The sequence below is a fragment of the Euphorbia lathyris genome, chromosome 5 (genome assembly GCF_963576675.1).
Source record: "Euphorbia lathyris chromosome 5, ddEupLath1.1, whole genome shotgun sequence".
Taxonomy (NCBI): Eukaryota; Viridiplantae; Streptophyta; class Magnoliopsida; order Malpighiales; family Euphorbiaceae; genus Euphorbia; species Euphorbia lathyris.
In genome coordinates, this window is record NC_088914.1 from 17,938,111 (window position 1) to 17,953,435 (window position 15,325).

At 36.0% G+C, this 15,325-nt stretch overlaps 2 protein-coding genes across 2 annotated transcripts; one reads left to right on the top strand and one right to left on the bottom strand.

Annotated features, from left to right (window-relative positions):
- Positions 1–375: 375 nt before the first annotated feature.
- LOC136229698 (uncharacterized) lies at positions 376–1,189 on the top strand. Its single transcript, XM_066018605.1, has 2 exons — positions 376–587; positions 671–1,189. Exons 1-2 carry the CDS (start codon positions 376–378, stop codon positions 1,119–1,121), a joined length of 663 nt encoding a protein of 220 aa, XP_065874677.1. The 3' UTR covers positions 1,122–1,189.
- A 5-nt stretch (positions 1,190–1,194) lies between these two features.
- LOC136228919 (alpha-glucan water dikinase, chloroplastic) lies at positions 1,195–14,369 on the bottom strand. The gene is made up of 34 exons (XM_066017416.1): positions 14,184–14,369; positions 13,618–13,901; positions 12,800–12,844; positions 12,555–12,664; positions 12,355–12,433; positions 12,137–12,228; positions 11,884–12,040; positions 11,439–11,663; positions 10,949–11,287; positions 10,728–10,838; positions 10,504–10,605; positions 10,207–10,347; positions 9,943–10,031; positions 8,401–8,535; positions 7,996–8,158; positions 7,805–7,894; positions 7,539–7,724; positions 7,091–7,153; positions 6,943–7,005; positions 6,786–6,845; positions 6,534–6,686; positions 6,311–6,394; positions 6,045–6,221; positions 5,848–5,954; positions 5,479–5,692; positions 5,310–5,413; positions 5,052–5,187; positions 4,538–4,663; positions 3,639–3,749; positions 2,924–3,022; positions 2,382–2,555; positions 2,187–2,279; positions 1,866–1,981; positions 1,195–1,616 (listed from the first exon to the last, which is right to left on the bottom strand). The coding sequence occupies exons 2-34, from the start codon at positions 13,876–13,878 to the stop codon at positions 1,412–1,414; spliced, it is 4,410 nt and encodes a 1,469-aa protein (XP_065873488.1). The 5' UTR covers positions 13,879–13,901; positions 14,184–14,369; the 3' UTR covers positions 1,195–1,411.
- Between the last annotated feature and the right edge of the window lie 956 nt (positions 14,370–15,325).

Sequence of the window (15,325 nt, forward strand, 5' to 3'; positions counted from 1 at the left end):
TTAGTACTATTGCACAGACATTAAGGTTTAAATAGTACTACTTTTTTGACGTTGATGCTAAATTAGTACTTCTTCAAAAATCTAAAGCATCTCCAATAGCTTTTTAGTCCACTATCTAAACATATTATTTATTTATTTATTACATCATCCGGTTCGATCAATCCGAGCCATCCGATCCGACCAAATTACCCGTGACCCAGCTATCAATCCGATTTAATGTCCGGTTCCGTTGTGAAAACATTGAGAAAATGTGATTTTATACAAAATTAATCAAACACCCTTTATTATAATCTTTCCTATTTAATAATTAAAAATGACACTTAGGCTGAGTTGTTTATAAGAGCGCCAAGCCACTTCAATGATCACAGCAGAAAAATGGAGGGTCCTTTCAGAACCTTAGTCACAATCGCACTTTATTTCAGTGTTAGTAACTTTGTTTTTTATGGCAATGCAACTGATGCTCCTAACTACACTGTAACACATACAGAACCAGACTATGAAATCAGACTCTACAGAGAAATCTCCTGGATTTCTGCTCTTGCCCGAGACTCATCCTTCCAGAAATCTACCAAAGATGGGTTTCACAGGTTTGAAGTACTAAGATCTACCTTATTAATTTCATTACATGTTAACTAATTTCTCATTACGTATGCTTTTCTTTCTAAATTAGGATTTACCAGTACATCCATGGATCAAACCTCAACTCATCTCAACTGGCAGTGACTGCTCCTGTCTTAACTAGCATCACCCAATCCTCATCCTCATCCGGGACTCTGTATTATGTAATGATGTTCCTTTCGAAAGCAAACCCTCCTCAGCCGAATCCTGAACTCAGTTTGCAACTGAATAAATGGAAAGCTAAATGTGTAGCTGTTAGAACCTTTTCAGGTTTTGCTGATGATGAGAATAGTAAGAATGAAATGGAGGCTTTAGCAGCCAGTATAAAGAAACACTCAGCTGGAAATACAGTTGCTATAGATAATAACAGTACCTATATAATTGCACAATATAATTCTTCACGAAAACTATTAGGAAGGTTAAATGAAGTATGGATTGATGTCTCAGGTTACAGTATAGATGGATGTTTACCCATCAAAGGAAATATTGATTTGGCTGCGTAAGATTACAGTACTCTTTGCTTGTAACAATAATTGTAACAATCTTCAGACTTGGAATCTCTGAAATCTCTTTGGCTTGCCTTTCAACTGTTCTCTATATTACAATTTTAACTAAAACGATGAAATATGAGAATAATTAATGCATGTAAGAACTTGTAATCGGTAATTTTACAAGTTCTTAATGTTTATTGTTTTTCATTAGTTCCTTATTCATATTTTCCTTTTTCCAAGTTTCTCTTCGTGTTATTTTCTCGTGTATACAAATGGAAGAAGGAAAAAATAACACAAAAAAGTTACATTTGGGGTCTTGTCTGAACCACATAGATTTTACCCTCTCTGACAACGCCTTCAATGTCTTGAGGAGTTCCATAGAGCTCTTCAATTGCACTCCCGGCACGAGCAATGGCAGCTAGGATCGATTGTCTAAAGCTGTGATCAGTCATCAAAGGATCGGATGCGTAATCAATCACAACCTTCTCTTCTTCATCCATTGGTACACTGCAAATATAGAGATGCCAAATCAGAAGCAATTGAAAACCTCAAGACTAGTTTTCGACTGACACAAACACAATAGTTAACTGAGTTTTTTGGAACTTCATAGATACAATGATGGGGTGCAAAAGTACTATGGCAAAGGCAATTGCTAGAATACTTCTCATTGGCTCTCCATTGCTCCTTTTTTTTCCTCCCACATTAAATTTCTAACTAACACGAGAACCAGAGAAGGTAAATTATCAAGGAGCATACCTATCATAAAGGCCTGCACCAGCATAACCTTCAAGATCTTCACCATTGGAATCAGATCTGAAGATAATCGAACGTCGTATGAAAAGTCCAATAGGTTTGCTAGGATAACCCAACACCTGAAACATGCGATATGAACTTCATCAAAATGGTATTTATGATACGAAGTAACCAAACTGTAGATTAGTCCATCATCTTTTTCCTTTTAGAATTTGGAAAATGACAAAGTGGTTTGTGGCAACGCACAATTTGTTCAAAAAGTTGGAATATAAAAATTCCATCCATATTTGTCATCTTTCCGGTAATTAAAAGAGAGATGCTTACCTGAGGGGAGTCCAAATTGTTTTTCTTGGAGATAAAACTCAAAGCTCGTCCAGGATAAGCTCCAACTAGAGTTTCTCCAAGTCCCTTCACCACCTATAGAAGGAGCTTGCTAAATCAATTCTCTCCCACTTTTTTGCTGGCACAAAGTTAGTGAAATTTTCTGTACAAAGGAGCAAATAGCTAATAAAAAAATACCTCAGCATATATCTCTGACGAGTCCCCTGAAGATGGATTGGTTGTGTGGATAACAAATGCGTAATCAGCATTTATTATCTCCTGAACCAGCACAGCCATACAGAGGCGATCATGGTCTACCTTCAATTTTCTTGTGCTGAAGTAGGCTCTTTCATTCCATTTTGAAGCCCAGACCTGGGGCGGGAGTATGTCACAATCAAATGCAAGCAAAAGAAACTATACTTGAACCCTAATGTGTGAGAAATGCAAACAGAATAATAAGGCACCAATTTTATAGAAGCATGGGTAACTTTCCAACCAAGATAACTGGCATACCACTGAAAACACCTAAGGACGAGCAATCATATGTTAACCATACAAATGAATATTTGGATCTTTTAAAGATGCATCACAGAAAATTTTAACGCACATTCTTGTGGTGCATGTATAACAATCGTCATTCGATGGCTTAAGGGTACAGGAACACAATCTTTTACAAGATGCATGATTATGGACAATAGCTAAGGGCTGTTGCATTGGCACTAAGATGCCAGGGGAATTACCTTCTTAATAGCCAACCATGCTTGCTGCCATCGCTGCTCACCTTCATCACCAGGCCAAGGCATACCTGAACCTTTCATCTTATCCTTCAGTTCTTGCACCTGAAATAAGTATAGCCCCTCAAAGCTGTCACCTTCAATTCCAAAGGAAGTTTCGAAAAAGTACGTATGAAATAAGTTGTATTAGGAGGCATGGAAAGTAGACTGCCTCATCAGCAGGCTTCTGAAACTAATGTGAAGGAAGGTGCTTAAAGAATCACAGACAACATAAAACTACCTGAGTTGTACCAAACCTATGATGTGGTCCACCCATAGTTAGGAAGAAAAGAATACAGCAGTTAGGGAGAGGGCAAACTGTGGAAAGTTACTTGAACCAAAATTTACTTTTAGAAAAAGGCAACCAATTGTTAGAATTTTAGGAGGGTGCATTGAGTTGGTCAAGACACTTGGAGAGTTAGGGAAACACAAGTTTGGTCAATTCTTCGTTAATGCACCCAGCTTGCATCAAAATTGAATTATTTGTTTACCCCACTAAATTATATGCCCTTTCGCCCTTTAACCCACCCATGTGAGCCAACTGTTCCAAACAGAATTCCTGATAAACTACAAGTGATAAATTATGCTACAACGAAGTGCGTTTTGCTCAGGATGGCTTTCAGAAGCAGAAAATAAGTGCAAGGTGAATTATGTTTTGGTACTGCCGGTAAAAAGAACTTACCAATTGTGGTGGTGCTGTCAGCTGTAAAACAGTCTCACGAATCTGCTCGAGAGCACTAAACTCTCCTTTCCCCAGATTTTTCTTCAACAATTCCAAATTCTTTGCCACATCCTACAATTAGAGAGGACACATGGGAACAAAATCAGATTGAACATCCTAAATAACTATCATGGTCAAAGCAACAAGCACAAAAAGCACAAGTACTGCCACATGCATCCAACAAGCTAAAATTTCTGCTGGCCAAGACGTAACTCAAGTTATGCACAATGTATGTATACATGTCCTTGAATACAGTTACATCTTGTACATATAGCAATATACTGAACAACGAAGATTATGAAACAGTTACATCTTGTACATATAGCAATATACTGAAGAACGAAGATTTTACAAGGAAATAGACAGCCATGCATCAAGATATGTTCACCCCCTATCATATAATACTTTTTTTTTATCAAATATCACTCACCAATGATCGTCAATAAGTGTTCAGGACAAAAAAGCTGGAAAGTATCATCATAAATAGTACCGGAAGTACATGTTACACACATCCCTTTCCGGTGTTCATGTCAGGATTAGATTTTACTTTCTGCTAAATTCAGAAGGATCATTCATTCAATTTTCTAGTTAGTTTATAAATATTGGGTCTCCCAAAAAGAATTCTCCCATGCACACTATTAAGCAGGAGTAAGGAATATCAGCATCATTTCTGTCAGAAGATTATGAAACAAAAATACAAAGAGATGTATCAAAAGAGAAATTGCTTGCAGACACCTAAAAGAGCCATTTTAACATTCAAAAAAAAATATTAAGTTCATTCTGTACAAGAAAATGGTGGAAAACTGTTGCCGCAAACTTAAAATGTATCAAGCTAATGGATGTTTTGAGATAACCATTACCCGATTTAAACCATCTGAAAGAACCTTCTCAAAAACACCAAATGGTAAGGCAACCGATGTAGGGATCCCAATCCAAGATGGCACTTTTCCTTTCAGGTGTGATATATTGCGGGATTTGGCACCAACCTAGGAAAAGAGATCAGCAGACTTCAACAAATTCGTGAAATGATAATCTACAATATTTGTTTTATTCAATCTCTAGAAAACTAGAAGAGAATGATGATAAGAGGTGTTATAGACCATGAAAATAGAGAGAAATCCATGAGATACCATGTAGATTAAGAGCCTACGTTAATATATTTTACTTAAGAGCAATACACACATATATACAAGGTTCTCCTTCAATCAAGAAGACATTGTAGGCCCACAGCAGCCTACAACAGTCCTATAGCAGCTTAAGCATTCTTTAGTTGACTTAGGCATGCTTACATTTATTACATTGAATTGTTATGTAAGAAGAGGAAAGAAAATAAATCATAAAACATAATTTTAGAAGCCATTTCGCAAGCCTAACCATTTCACTACTAAACTCCTCAGATGATATGGCATATCTACCATTGAACTGCTTCTGGACCAACTTTACTGGTGAAGCACCAACATCTTTCAAGTTAGTTGAACTTGAATCTGATAGGTCACCCTCCTTTAGCTCACTGCAATTTAGCATGAATGATTAAATTGGAGTTATTGCAATCTACATCAGATATGTACAAGCATTTTGTAATGCACACCATGAGTCATAATATGCAGGGACTTTTCCAAATTGTAGGGTTACCTATAGACTATTTCTGCTGAAGTAGGTTTCAGAAGCAACAATTTCCCTTCTTTGGCTTGAAGCTTGTCCAGAATGGTGGGATCAAAGCATGTGGCAAAACAAACCTGCCATTATGTGCATATTAACAGTTGTCTCAAGATTTTGAAAAGATAGTAAACCATGTAATTACCTTGCTGTTTCTTGCTCGGACAGAAACATGGGACAAAACATCTGGCATGTCAGGTGTCAGGACAGCAACTGTACCATCTGGAATTTCTTCTTCTCCTCTGACTCTTTTTGCCACTAATATTGTGGGGCGGTCATAGGATTTATTTTGTACTGAGAGTAATTCATCCACAACAACAACATATCCAGCAGCTTCAACTGGACTAATAACCTGCCAACTGTTCGAGGCCAACCAAATTTCATTCAAACATCACTGTAAGTGTTATGCTTCAAAAAAACCCCATCATTAAAGTTCAGTTAAGGAGACCCAGCCTTCACTCATAGTATTAGAATTTTATTTAGGTATTTATAGGGTAACAAATACTGCACCGACCTTCCAAGATTAGCAGTCTTCCGAAGAACTGGATCAAGTCGATTAAGAAGTGAGGACAAAGATGCAGCTGATCCAGCACGGACAATTTCTTCAGTGAATATGCTCACCTGTAAAAATTTGTTAGTACAAAATAAAGGTAGCTATATGATGTACCATTTAGAAAAAGGTGTCTGGACTTTAGAGAGAGAGAAACATACAGCCCACTGGTCCACTCCAAGCAGTGATCCAAGATATTCTGCTGAAGGCTGCAAAATTTCCTGATACCATTCAGCCTTGCTAGCTAGGGCAAGGCGAGTTCTGTCAAGGACTGCTTTTGCATATAATGCCCAATGATCACTTGTACTGTTTAACATACTTATGGCATGATTCCATCCCTGCAAAGTGTTGAGATTGTAAATCATGTGGATAGGCATAATTAGCCATTTGTTCTGAGATATCCAAGGATATTGAGGTTCAATTTCACCTTCAAGCAATATATCAGATCTTCATTGTCATCTGAAGAAAGTGCAAGATTTTCAACAAGAAGGGTAATGAAACACATTATTTTCTGCAAAATAAGCAAGTCATTAAGACTATATGAATCAGAAACGAAGAAAAAGAAGGCATGCCTTAATAATAAATTCAAATGATCACAGAAATATAGAGCAAAATCTTTAAGAGATATAGATATTGATGATAAAATTTACCTCTGGCCCAGCATTATTTAATTCCTCATAGCCTCTCTCATTAGCTGTTCTAACCGCAGAATCAAGGGCAATGTCCAAAAATAAAACATCCTTCAGACGATCAGTAGACTTAAACAGCAATGGCCTAAGCTCCTGGCGAGCCTCCAGCAAACCCTGAAGTTGAAAGATGAACAAGAACAAATAATCAAGGTTAATACCAACACAAACACCAGTTACACTGATAACCTAGTACAAATAAAATTGTCCTTATACCTCAAGAAGTTCTTCTACATTTTTGTCTTCAACATGTTCCAAAACAAATTGAAGTAATTCCTGCTCCAAAAGAAAGAAAGAAAGGGAAAAAAACAGTTTTATATTGTTGCATACGGATTCTATCTAGAAGCATATTGAAATAAAGTGAGAACGTTACAGGAAATCCAGATGGCAAGCCTGAAATGGGATTTACTTGCACTCCAACCATGAAACCTTGACCCTGAAAGAATTGAACCAAACATTATACTGAAATATCCTAGGAAAAGGAAATCATGCAGGAATCTTCAGACAGGATATGGTACCACCTCAGCTTTGTAGCCCATGCAATTTGCAATAGCAGACTCGAGATCTGCACCTGAATGAACTGCCTACAATCACATTGGAAAGAAATCAATAATATGAAGATAATAATGAGTGTGAAAGAAATATCTCACATGGTCATGATCAGCCATCTGTTCATGTACTATATGACATGTATGTATATATACTGGCATGCATGCATATATGAGCTATGGTTCTTTTGCAATTCTCGAAATGCATAAATAGATAGAGGGCATAAACATATCCAATCAAGAACATCACTTAAACCCATTATTGCCTCACATAAGGAAGGCGTATGTATCATGCGATACTTGGAATATGAAAATGTCCAATACAACTAAGCACATTAACAGCAATAATCTATGAAACATAAATTTATATAAAAACATGGTGAATTATGTATCTTTTAGACTAAAAGTTTAGACAACTAACCTTCAAAGTTCTCATGTAGCTCCCAAGATCACGCAAAAGAACATCCCTTTGATCTCTCCTGAAGTTTGGTTCAGAGTGGATGGCACGGTCATAACTTAAAAGCCTTTCTTTGGTTATTCCATTATCGTTCAAAGTTTTCCAGTATACACTGATGTCAAAGTCATTGGTAATGTAATCAATTAATGCCTGCATGACAAGGTATTCTAGATAAGTACAGAGACTTTGGAAGTCATTGACTCTGCAAATCCAAATTCACATTTCGATACCTGGCAGATTACAACATCATCAGGACTCGTATTGTTGTGCAGCTTCTGATGCCATTCCTCCATCATTCCACCTTTGCAATCATTGTTTCTCTAAAATCAATAAATAAATAGATTATCAAATGCTGAAATCCCCAGAAGAGAAACTATTAAGTGTACAACAATGAAAATAGCATGATGGCATTCATAATTACCTGGATAACCAGAATTTCATCCCGAATACGCTGTCCAACATCACCTTCACCTCCTCGACCGACAGTAGACATAATCATCCGCAAAATCTCCCTATATTGTGGATGACTTGCACAAATATTTTGGAGCAAGTCCGTCAACCTATCCTGTGCCTTGCTGATCTCACTGTAACAGATGAAAGAAGTCTACTCGCTTCAAGAGATCATCACACATTATCACAAGCACAAATATAGAAAGATAACTTGTTCATTAAGCATCAGAGGAAGGTTAGAATTAGACAGATCCAGTTACTTCAGTATCCACTTTTTCAACAAATGAAATATCACAAATTTGGATCTCAACTGTCTGAAGCTCATAAGGAAACATGACCCATCTTAATATCAAGCCAATAGACCTGACAAATTTACCGTGGTTTGACATTGTAGTTTTTGTTCCAAATGAGCTGTCTCGTAGCCATAAACCTCATCCACACCAAGATCCCTGCGAGTCCCAATTCACCAGCATCCTTTGCTTGCTCCACCAAATCTGCTGCAATATTAAATCTAGGAAAACAAAGAGAAGTATGACTTTTCAGTCCCTGATCTAAGAAAAGTATTAAGGAAGAGAGAGAGATGGATATAATCTCTAATGAAATCAAAAAAAATAATGCAGCAAAATTGCATAGTATATCAATCAACCAAAACAAAAATCTTAACTTTGATTATATAAAAAAAAAAACTAAATGAGAGATAGACCTCATACTTCTGGAAAATAATTGAGTTTGCACCAAGATGTCAGGAATTTTCTGATTGTTATGAAACATATGCGCAAAATAAAAAAGATTTGTACCTCTTTTTGTTATCACCTTATCAATAGGAGTTAAGGTAAAACAGGGGAAAGTAAAAGAAGACAACCGTGATCTTCATCAACTAAAATTCCCGATGCCAAGAATTAGTCTACTACCAAATCCAAATTTGTCTCTGATGCATACACACTTGTTTTGCTAAAATTGAATGTAATAATACAAGAGGAAAAAAAAAATCAATGCTAGTACATAATAACAAGGTAAAATGGCTAGAAGCAATAAGATTAATCACAAAAGAGAAATTCAGGATAGTACATGTTGCACTCTATTTTCAGAATTCTATGCAGAACTTGCCTGCGCTAGATATCAACAATCAACAAATGCAGGTTTCTAAGGAAATGAAGTTTCAGAAGTAAAAACAAGTTTCTAATAGAAAATTAGAGACAATGAGACCAAGATGAATGCGGGTGTGTTTTGATTCACTTTACTTTCACAATAACTCGAACACTGCGATCACAGAATGTTCGTATTATTGCATTTAGGAAATATTGTTTTATGTTTTTTTTTTTTTTGAAGAATATTGTTTTATGAATTGCAAAATTTTGTGCAAGAAGCAGAAAGCACTGCAAGCCAAAGCCATTCGGGCTAAGCATCCCAACATTAGAATTGACAATTGACTACTACCAAAGATTATTCAAAGAACATAAGATGGTTCAGAAGCTTAACTATTACAGAGAATTACAAAATTTCAATCTACAAAAGCAAAAGAAATAAAAATATGTCCGACCAAAATGATATACGAGAAACGAAACTTTGAAGACACTGCACCATCAAACGAGTAGCTGTTATTCTATTCAAGCCACCATATACATCGTAATACACAATTAGAACACTTTACACGCCCCTATATTAGTATTTCCTTGATTGTTTGTTTTCCTGCTATCAAACATCTAAACAATAGCCTTTGGCATTAGACACCAACATTAGAAGTCTAGGGAGAAGAAGTCCCTGGGTATTGAATACAACACACAAGCTCTGCTGACTCAACTGAAATATCCCCACCACTTAAGTATATGAAATATGCACGTGTATGAGACAATGTGAATTCAGGATTAAGTTAGACGCTCTCCAGAAAATATAACTAAATCATGGGAAGAACACTGACCGGTGCATGAAGGACTTCTGCGCCTCACTCTCCAAGTCAGCAATTTTATCTAACAACAATTTAGCTGTACCTCTTCCATCACCAGCATCCTTTTGAAATGAATAGTTAAATAAGTCATATAATCAACTTATATTTCGTATATCAATATTATCATATTATATATTATATTAATCTAGCTCATTAATGTAAAAAAAGTTGATGAAAGAAGGTGCAGAATGCAATCCTTTATAAAACATGTTGTTCGTATAATAAATTGAAAGCAACCTTTTGGACTTGCTTAGTTCCAGCACTAAATTCGATATAGAAGTCTGCGCCATTATTTTTTATCCATTTTCCATCAGCCAAAAGCACAAAAGGCATCCCTGCAAAACTATCTTCTTCAATCTCCAATTCGAAGGTTTGGACCTGATAAACAAATTGAGAATATGTTAATCATACTTCATTTGATGAATGGAGCAATACAATCTTTCCCTTAAAATGTGTACTGGAAAGGTGATATGCACTGTAGTGTAGGGATTCTTAGCCCAGTGACAACAGATGAAATCAATTCGTTTTGCACACCTGGTAAGGAATGTCAGCAGAAGAAATTATATTCGTAAGTTGTGTTTCAGCAGCCTGGCTCAGAGCAACTGAACCAGAAGGCAATACATTCGAAGGTGGTACCTGCAAAACATTTATACATTTTTATAATTACAAACAAAAAGCCGTGATAACATATATAAAAGAGGGCAAACAAAATCCAAAGGCCCAAAGTGTCTAGAATGAAAAGTCACAAAGAAACTCACCGACCACTCTCTTTCTTTCCTAGATAAAGCCCAGTGAAGAGTGACCGGCTCTTTGACATCAGTGGCAACATAGAGTTTTGTCTTACCAGCAGCAGGCTTAGTCACGAGTGCCTTCATAAGTAATAAGTTTGAAAATCATAATAATTTATGAAAGTAAAAGAAAATAACTGTAAATCTGAGAGCAGGGGAAAAATCAACAGTAAATATTTATTCATGCTGACCAGAAGTTCCCCATCAGCAAGCTTGAAAATCTTCTTGTTCAGAACAGCATCACCAACTAGTTCTTCCTTTTCTTTAGCAAAAAGTTCCACTGCCTTCAAGGCTTTTGGCTCCACTGAAACTTCTTCAACAATAGACTTAGCTTTATATTTGGTAACAAGCTGCGCTAAGTCCCTCTTTTTGCGCTGAATCCTTCCAGCACTAAAATATCTTTTTTTCTGCAGCTGATTTGAGACCTTGTTCTGAACCTCTCCTTTAACGATTTTCTCCCGAATCTCATCCAAGGAAACACCTCTTTCCAGTTCTCTTTGCAATGCTTCTCTTGCCTCCTCAAATTCACTCTATATATGAAAAGATCACAGGAACAAATGCCAATGATAAGCAATTATAAACACTCACTACAAGTGCAAGGCTAAACCTGGTAGCTTAATATATTTACTATGGCATAAGCACTAAATATTGTTACTCAGGAAAAAAGAGATGGTAATTTACCAATTGCTGCTCTGGAGAATATGAGGGTTTCCCTGCCTTTTCCCATCTTATATATGATTGGATCTGGACAAGATCCTCAGGTATCTTGCTTTTTATTTCAGAGACAATTGACTCCTTAATTTCTTGTCTTCCATGTTTCTTAGTTAATCTTGCTCGTATGTCCTCAACTTTAGTACCCCTGGCTACTTCCTCCAACAGCTCAGTACGAGCAGCTTCATATTCTTCCTAAGATGAGGAAAAATTATTACTATAAACAGAGAAAACGCATAAGCTTCGAAAGGCATACAATGATATCAAAAAAACCATGTATCCAAAATGTTGTCATTTATATCTATCTGCATATAAAAACAAAGCTTCTCTCACACAATTTTCCAAATGAAATTAGTTGAATAAATGTGTTAACACTCAGCATCACATGTTGCAGTACAAATCCTAGAACACTCACCTTCTCTTGTTCTGGGGAATACATTTGTTTACCCTTTCGTTCCCATCTAAGATATGATTGAATTTGTACAAGGTCCTCAGGGACTGAGACATTTGGAATTATCAACTTTTCGTTTGTAGGTAACTTAATGTGAAAGTTCTCGCCGTTATTTTTAAACCTGAAAATACAAAATCAACCAAACAAGAAACATAGTACATGAATTTACTTAGCCCATTGTGAGACATAATCTAGGAAAATTTGACAGCACACTCACCATTTATTCCGGGCTTCATCAACTATAAGAAACTCTAAGGCTTGTATTGCGGGATCATCAATCTCTATTTGGAGGTAAGAGCTCGAACCAGACTAGAGACAGAAAAAATTGCATTAACAAACAACTAGCTAATTATTTATTTACGTGTATAAATCTTTTGTCTTTTCAAACAACATATGATTAATGATGTCAACATTTGTACACTTCTGGGAACATACATTAATAAAAGGACTTCTAAGGGCTCTGTTCTTATAATTTTTGGTCCCATCTGGATGACGAGAAGGAAGCACCCACTTTCTAACAAAAGGAAAAAGCAACATAAGAAAGAAATAAATATGCAATAAACTGTAGCCACGTCAAATGAAATTTCAACAATTTGAATGTAAATGTCAAAGCTTGCAACCAGAGTTGGACTTACTCTCTTCTATCACGTATCCCGCCCCAGTGTAACAGCAAAGAATCACTACCATAGGTTATCTGAATATTTACTTGCGTGATAGAACCATTAGTAGGATTACTGACAGAAACCTGGTCAATTAGAAGGAAGAAACTTACATGAGGACGACATTACCCTATATCAGATTTACAATATATAAAATTATAAAAAACTGAGCTCAACTTATTGGAGCCTTGTTCATATGTACAGGATTGGCTGCAACATACCTGCAATTCGATATTTCCATCAAGGTTGAATTTTCCCAGAACTTGCTGCAAAGAAAGATTTCATCAAAATATATCAGCCTAGTACTCATGTGCATGTAAACCCATGCTGTCTATCTTTCTGAATTGAGAAATGCTAGTGACACTCTCTAGTGTGACTCTTCTTGTCACACTGTAGTCTATTTCATTGGTTGGTTTTATTATCTTTCAAAATAAATAAAGAGAATATAACCAACCAATGAAGAGTGATTTACAAGAGTGAGTAAAGCTAGGATTTCTTGAATGAATTTGATGAGCTTCTTAGATAGAGAAGTATTGGTCTGTAGCAGCATAATTTACAATCACGTTTCAAAGTAAACCAGATGTAATTGTAAACAGAGCCATTTGAAATACATTCATGGTGCAAAGAATGCAAAGGGGCAAGACCGTCCATGATCCAACTAAGAGACACGGTTGAAAAACATCATGATCTGTAAACCGTCGATAAACATCATGATCTGTAAATTCAAGGCACATGCTGTACTAGCTCTGCTTTACAAAAGAAATCTCCATAAATAACTTGACTAACAAGGTTTCAATGGACAACCTAGAGCATTTGGATCCGCGATATTAATTAGTTCAGCATTAAACATCAGTCTGGTCTCAATGTGGTAGTGCTGCTTATGTTAATTAGAGTGTCTCCTCCCCTAATTCAAACTTTCCTAATTCACTAATTTTTCTACAAGGTTAGACATATATAATTAACATCTGAAAACCATAAACCTATTAAAATCATTAAAATCCAAATTGAACAGTCGCAGTGATCAAAATGTGGAGGTTACCTCAGAAGCCGGATCCATAGCTAATACTGCACGTGGCTTGACCGTAGCAGGAGGACGAGTTCCAACAGCTAATTTCGATTTCCGCACTTTCAAACTGTTTCCATAAAAAGTAGTGGATATCGGCGACGTGCGTAACGTCGGTGCTGCAACTCCTTGGCTCACAGAAGGAATGCCAGGAGTATTTAGCTTGCTTCGATATTCTAAAACCGCTGGACGAAGCAAACTCTGTTGGAATAACTTGTGGCCTATGCTATTACTCATATTCCTTGATTCACTTCTTGTACCTGAAAGCTCCCAAAGTGATTAAAGAATTCAAAAAACAAAAAAGAAAATAAAAGATTATGTCACACGAAAGTAATATTAGAGATCCTAACAAGATACAATCATATAAAACGCTGAAGATCAATCAACAAGCATGATAGAAAGTGCTTAGCAGCAAAACAACTAAAAATTCTAGCATTAAAATTCCTTCCATTCGTCATTTCCTGGTACATTAATTTTCCAATTTTCTCCGGAACCAAACGAAACATGAAACTAAAATGGAGAAGGGCGGATCAATCATTTACCTGTATTGGATCAAAACTGTAGAAAACGCATAGAAATCTGATCTTTTCAAAGAAATGATACACAGTTCGTAGAGCTGAGAGAGCAACTCAGCAATGGCTTTTCCTTTTTTCTTTTTTATTTTTTCTTTTCTTCTATGCTACGTACAGATTGAGTGAGAACTGAGAAGTGGAGGAACCCCGGGAGCGAAACCAAACGGACAATTAATATGAGATGGCGCTTTATCGTGATCAGTTGACACGTGTACAACTATAATATGACCACGTAGCGGAAAAAGCTCTCTGTGTAAGAGATATCACGTGCGAAGCGTAGGGTCCGTGGCCGGTTTTGAAGACTTTGATATTTAAAAAATTTGTGGCCCTCACTGCCCTTGCTTTCCATAAAAATTTCATACCTGTTCCGAGATTTTTGTCTTCTTTTTCTTTTTTGAATTATTATTTTACAAATGCTTCATTTTTGGTACAATTATTTTATACATATTACATATTGATACTCTTCTTGACCCCATTTCCTAATTTCGTAATATTATACGTAAAAATAAATTTGAGCGATCGATAGTGTGTTTTGTGTAATTTATAATTAAATTATTCACTCAAAACAAGATTTAATTAATTATTTATTATTAGTCTAAAATGAATAAAATTTATTTTCATGTATATAGAAAATTTATATTTAATTTTAAAATATGGTTTCTATTTTTCTTAAATAAAAAAAAAATGAAAAAAATAAAAAAAAAAATTAGTAGGTCTCGGCGACATACCCCTGAAACTATTTTTTAGGATTTCGTTCATTTTATCCGGCTTTTGCGACGTACACCGAACCGCATTTAAAGCTAACCCACGAAACTTAAACCTCCTACTTACATCTATACTTATCCTACATTATCTCTAACCATAAAGTAGTTATCTCTAACCATAAAGTAGTAGAGTGATGTGGTATGGAAGTTGATGGAAGTTAGGAGGAAGTTAGTGGTGGTTAGTGGAGGTTGAGGAAGTTAGTGAGGTGACAATGTAGTGGGCAAAATCTGAGAGAAAAATAAGGGTTAGTGGATTGATTAATTACTCAAAACCCCATCCTAAATTCTAATGTTTAGTTCTTAAATTCTTCATTTGTTCTTCAAGTTCTTAGTTTTAAATTCTCTTTT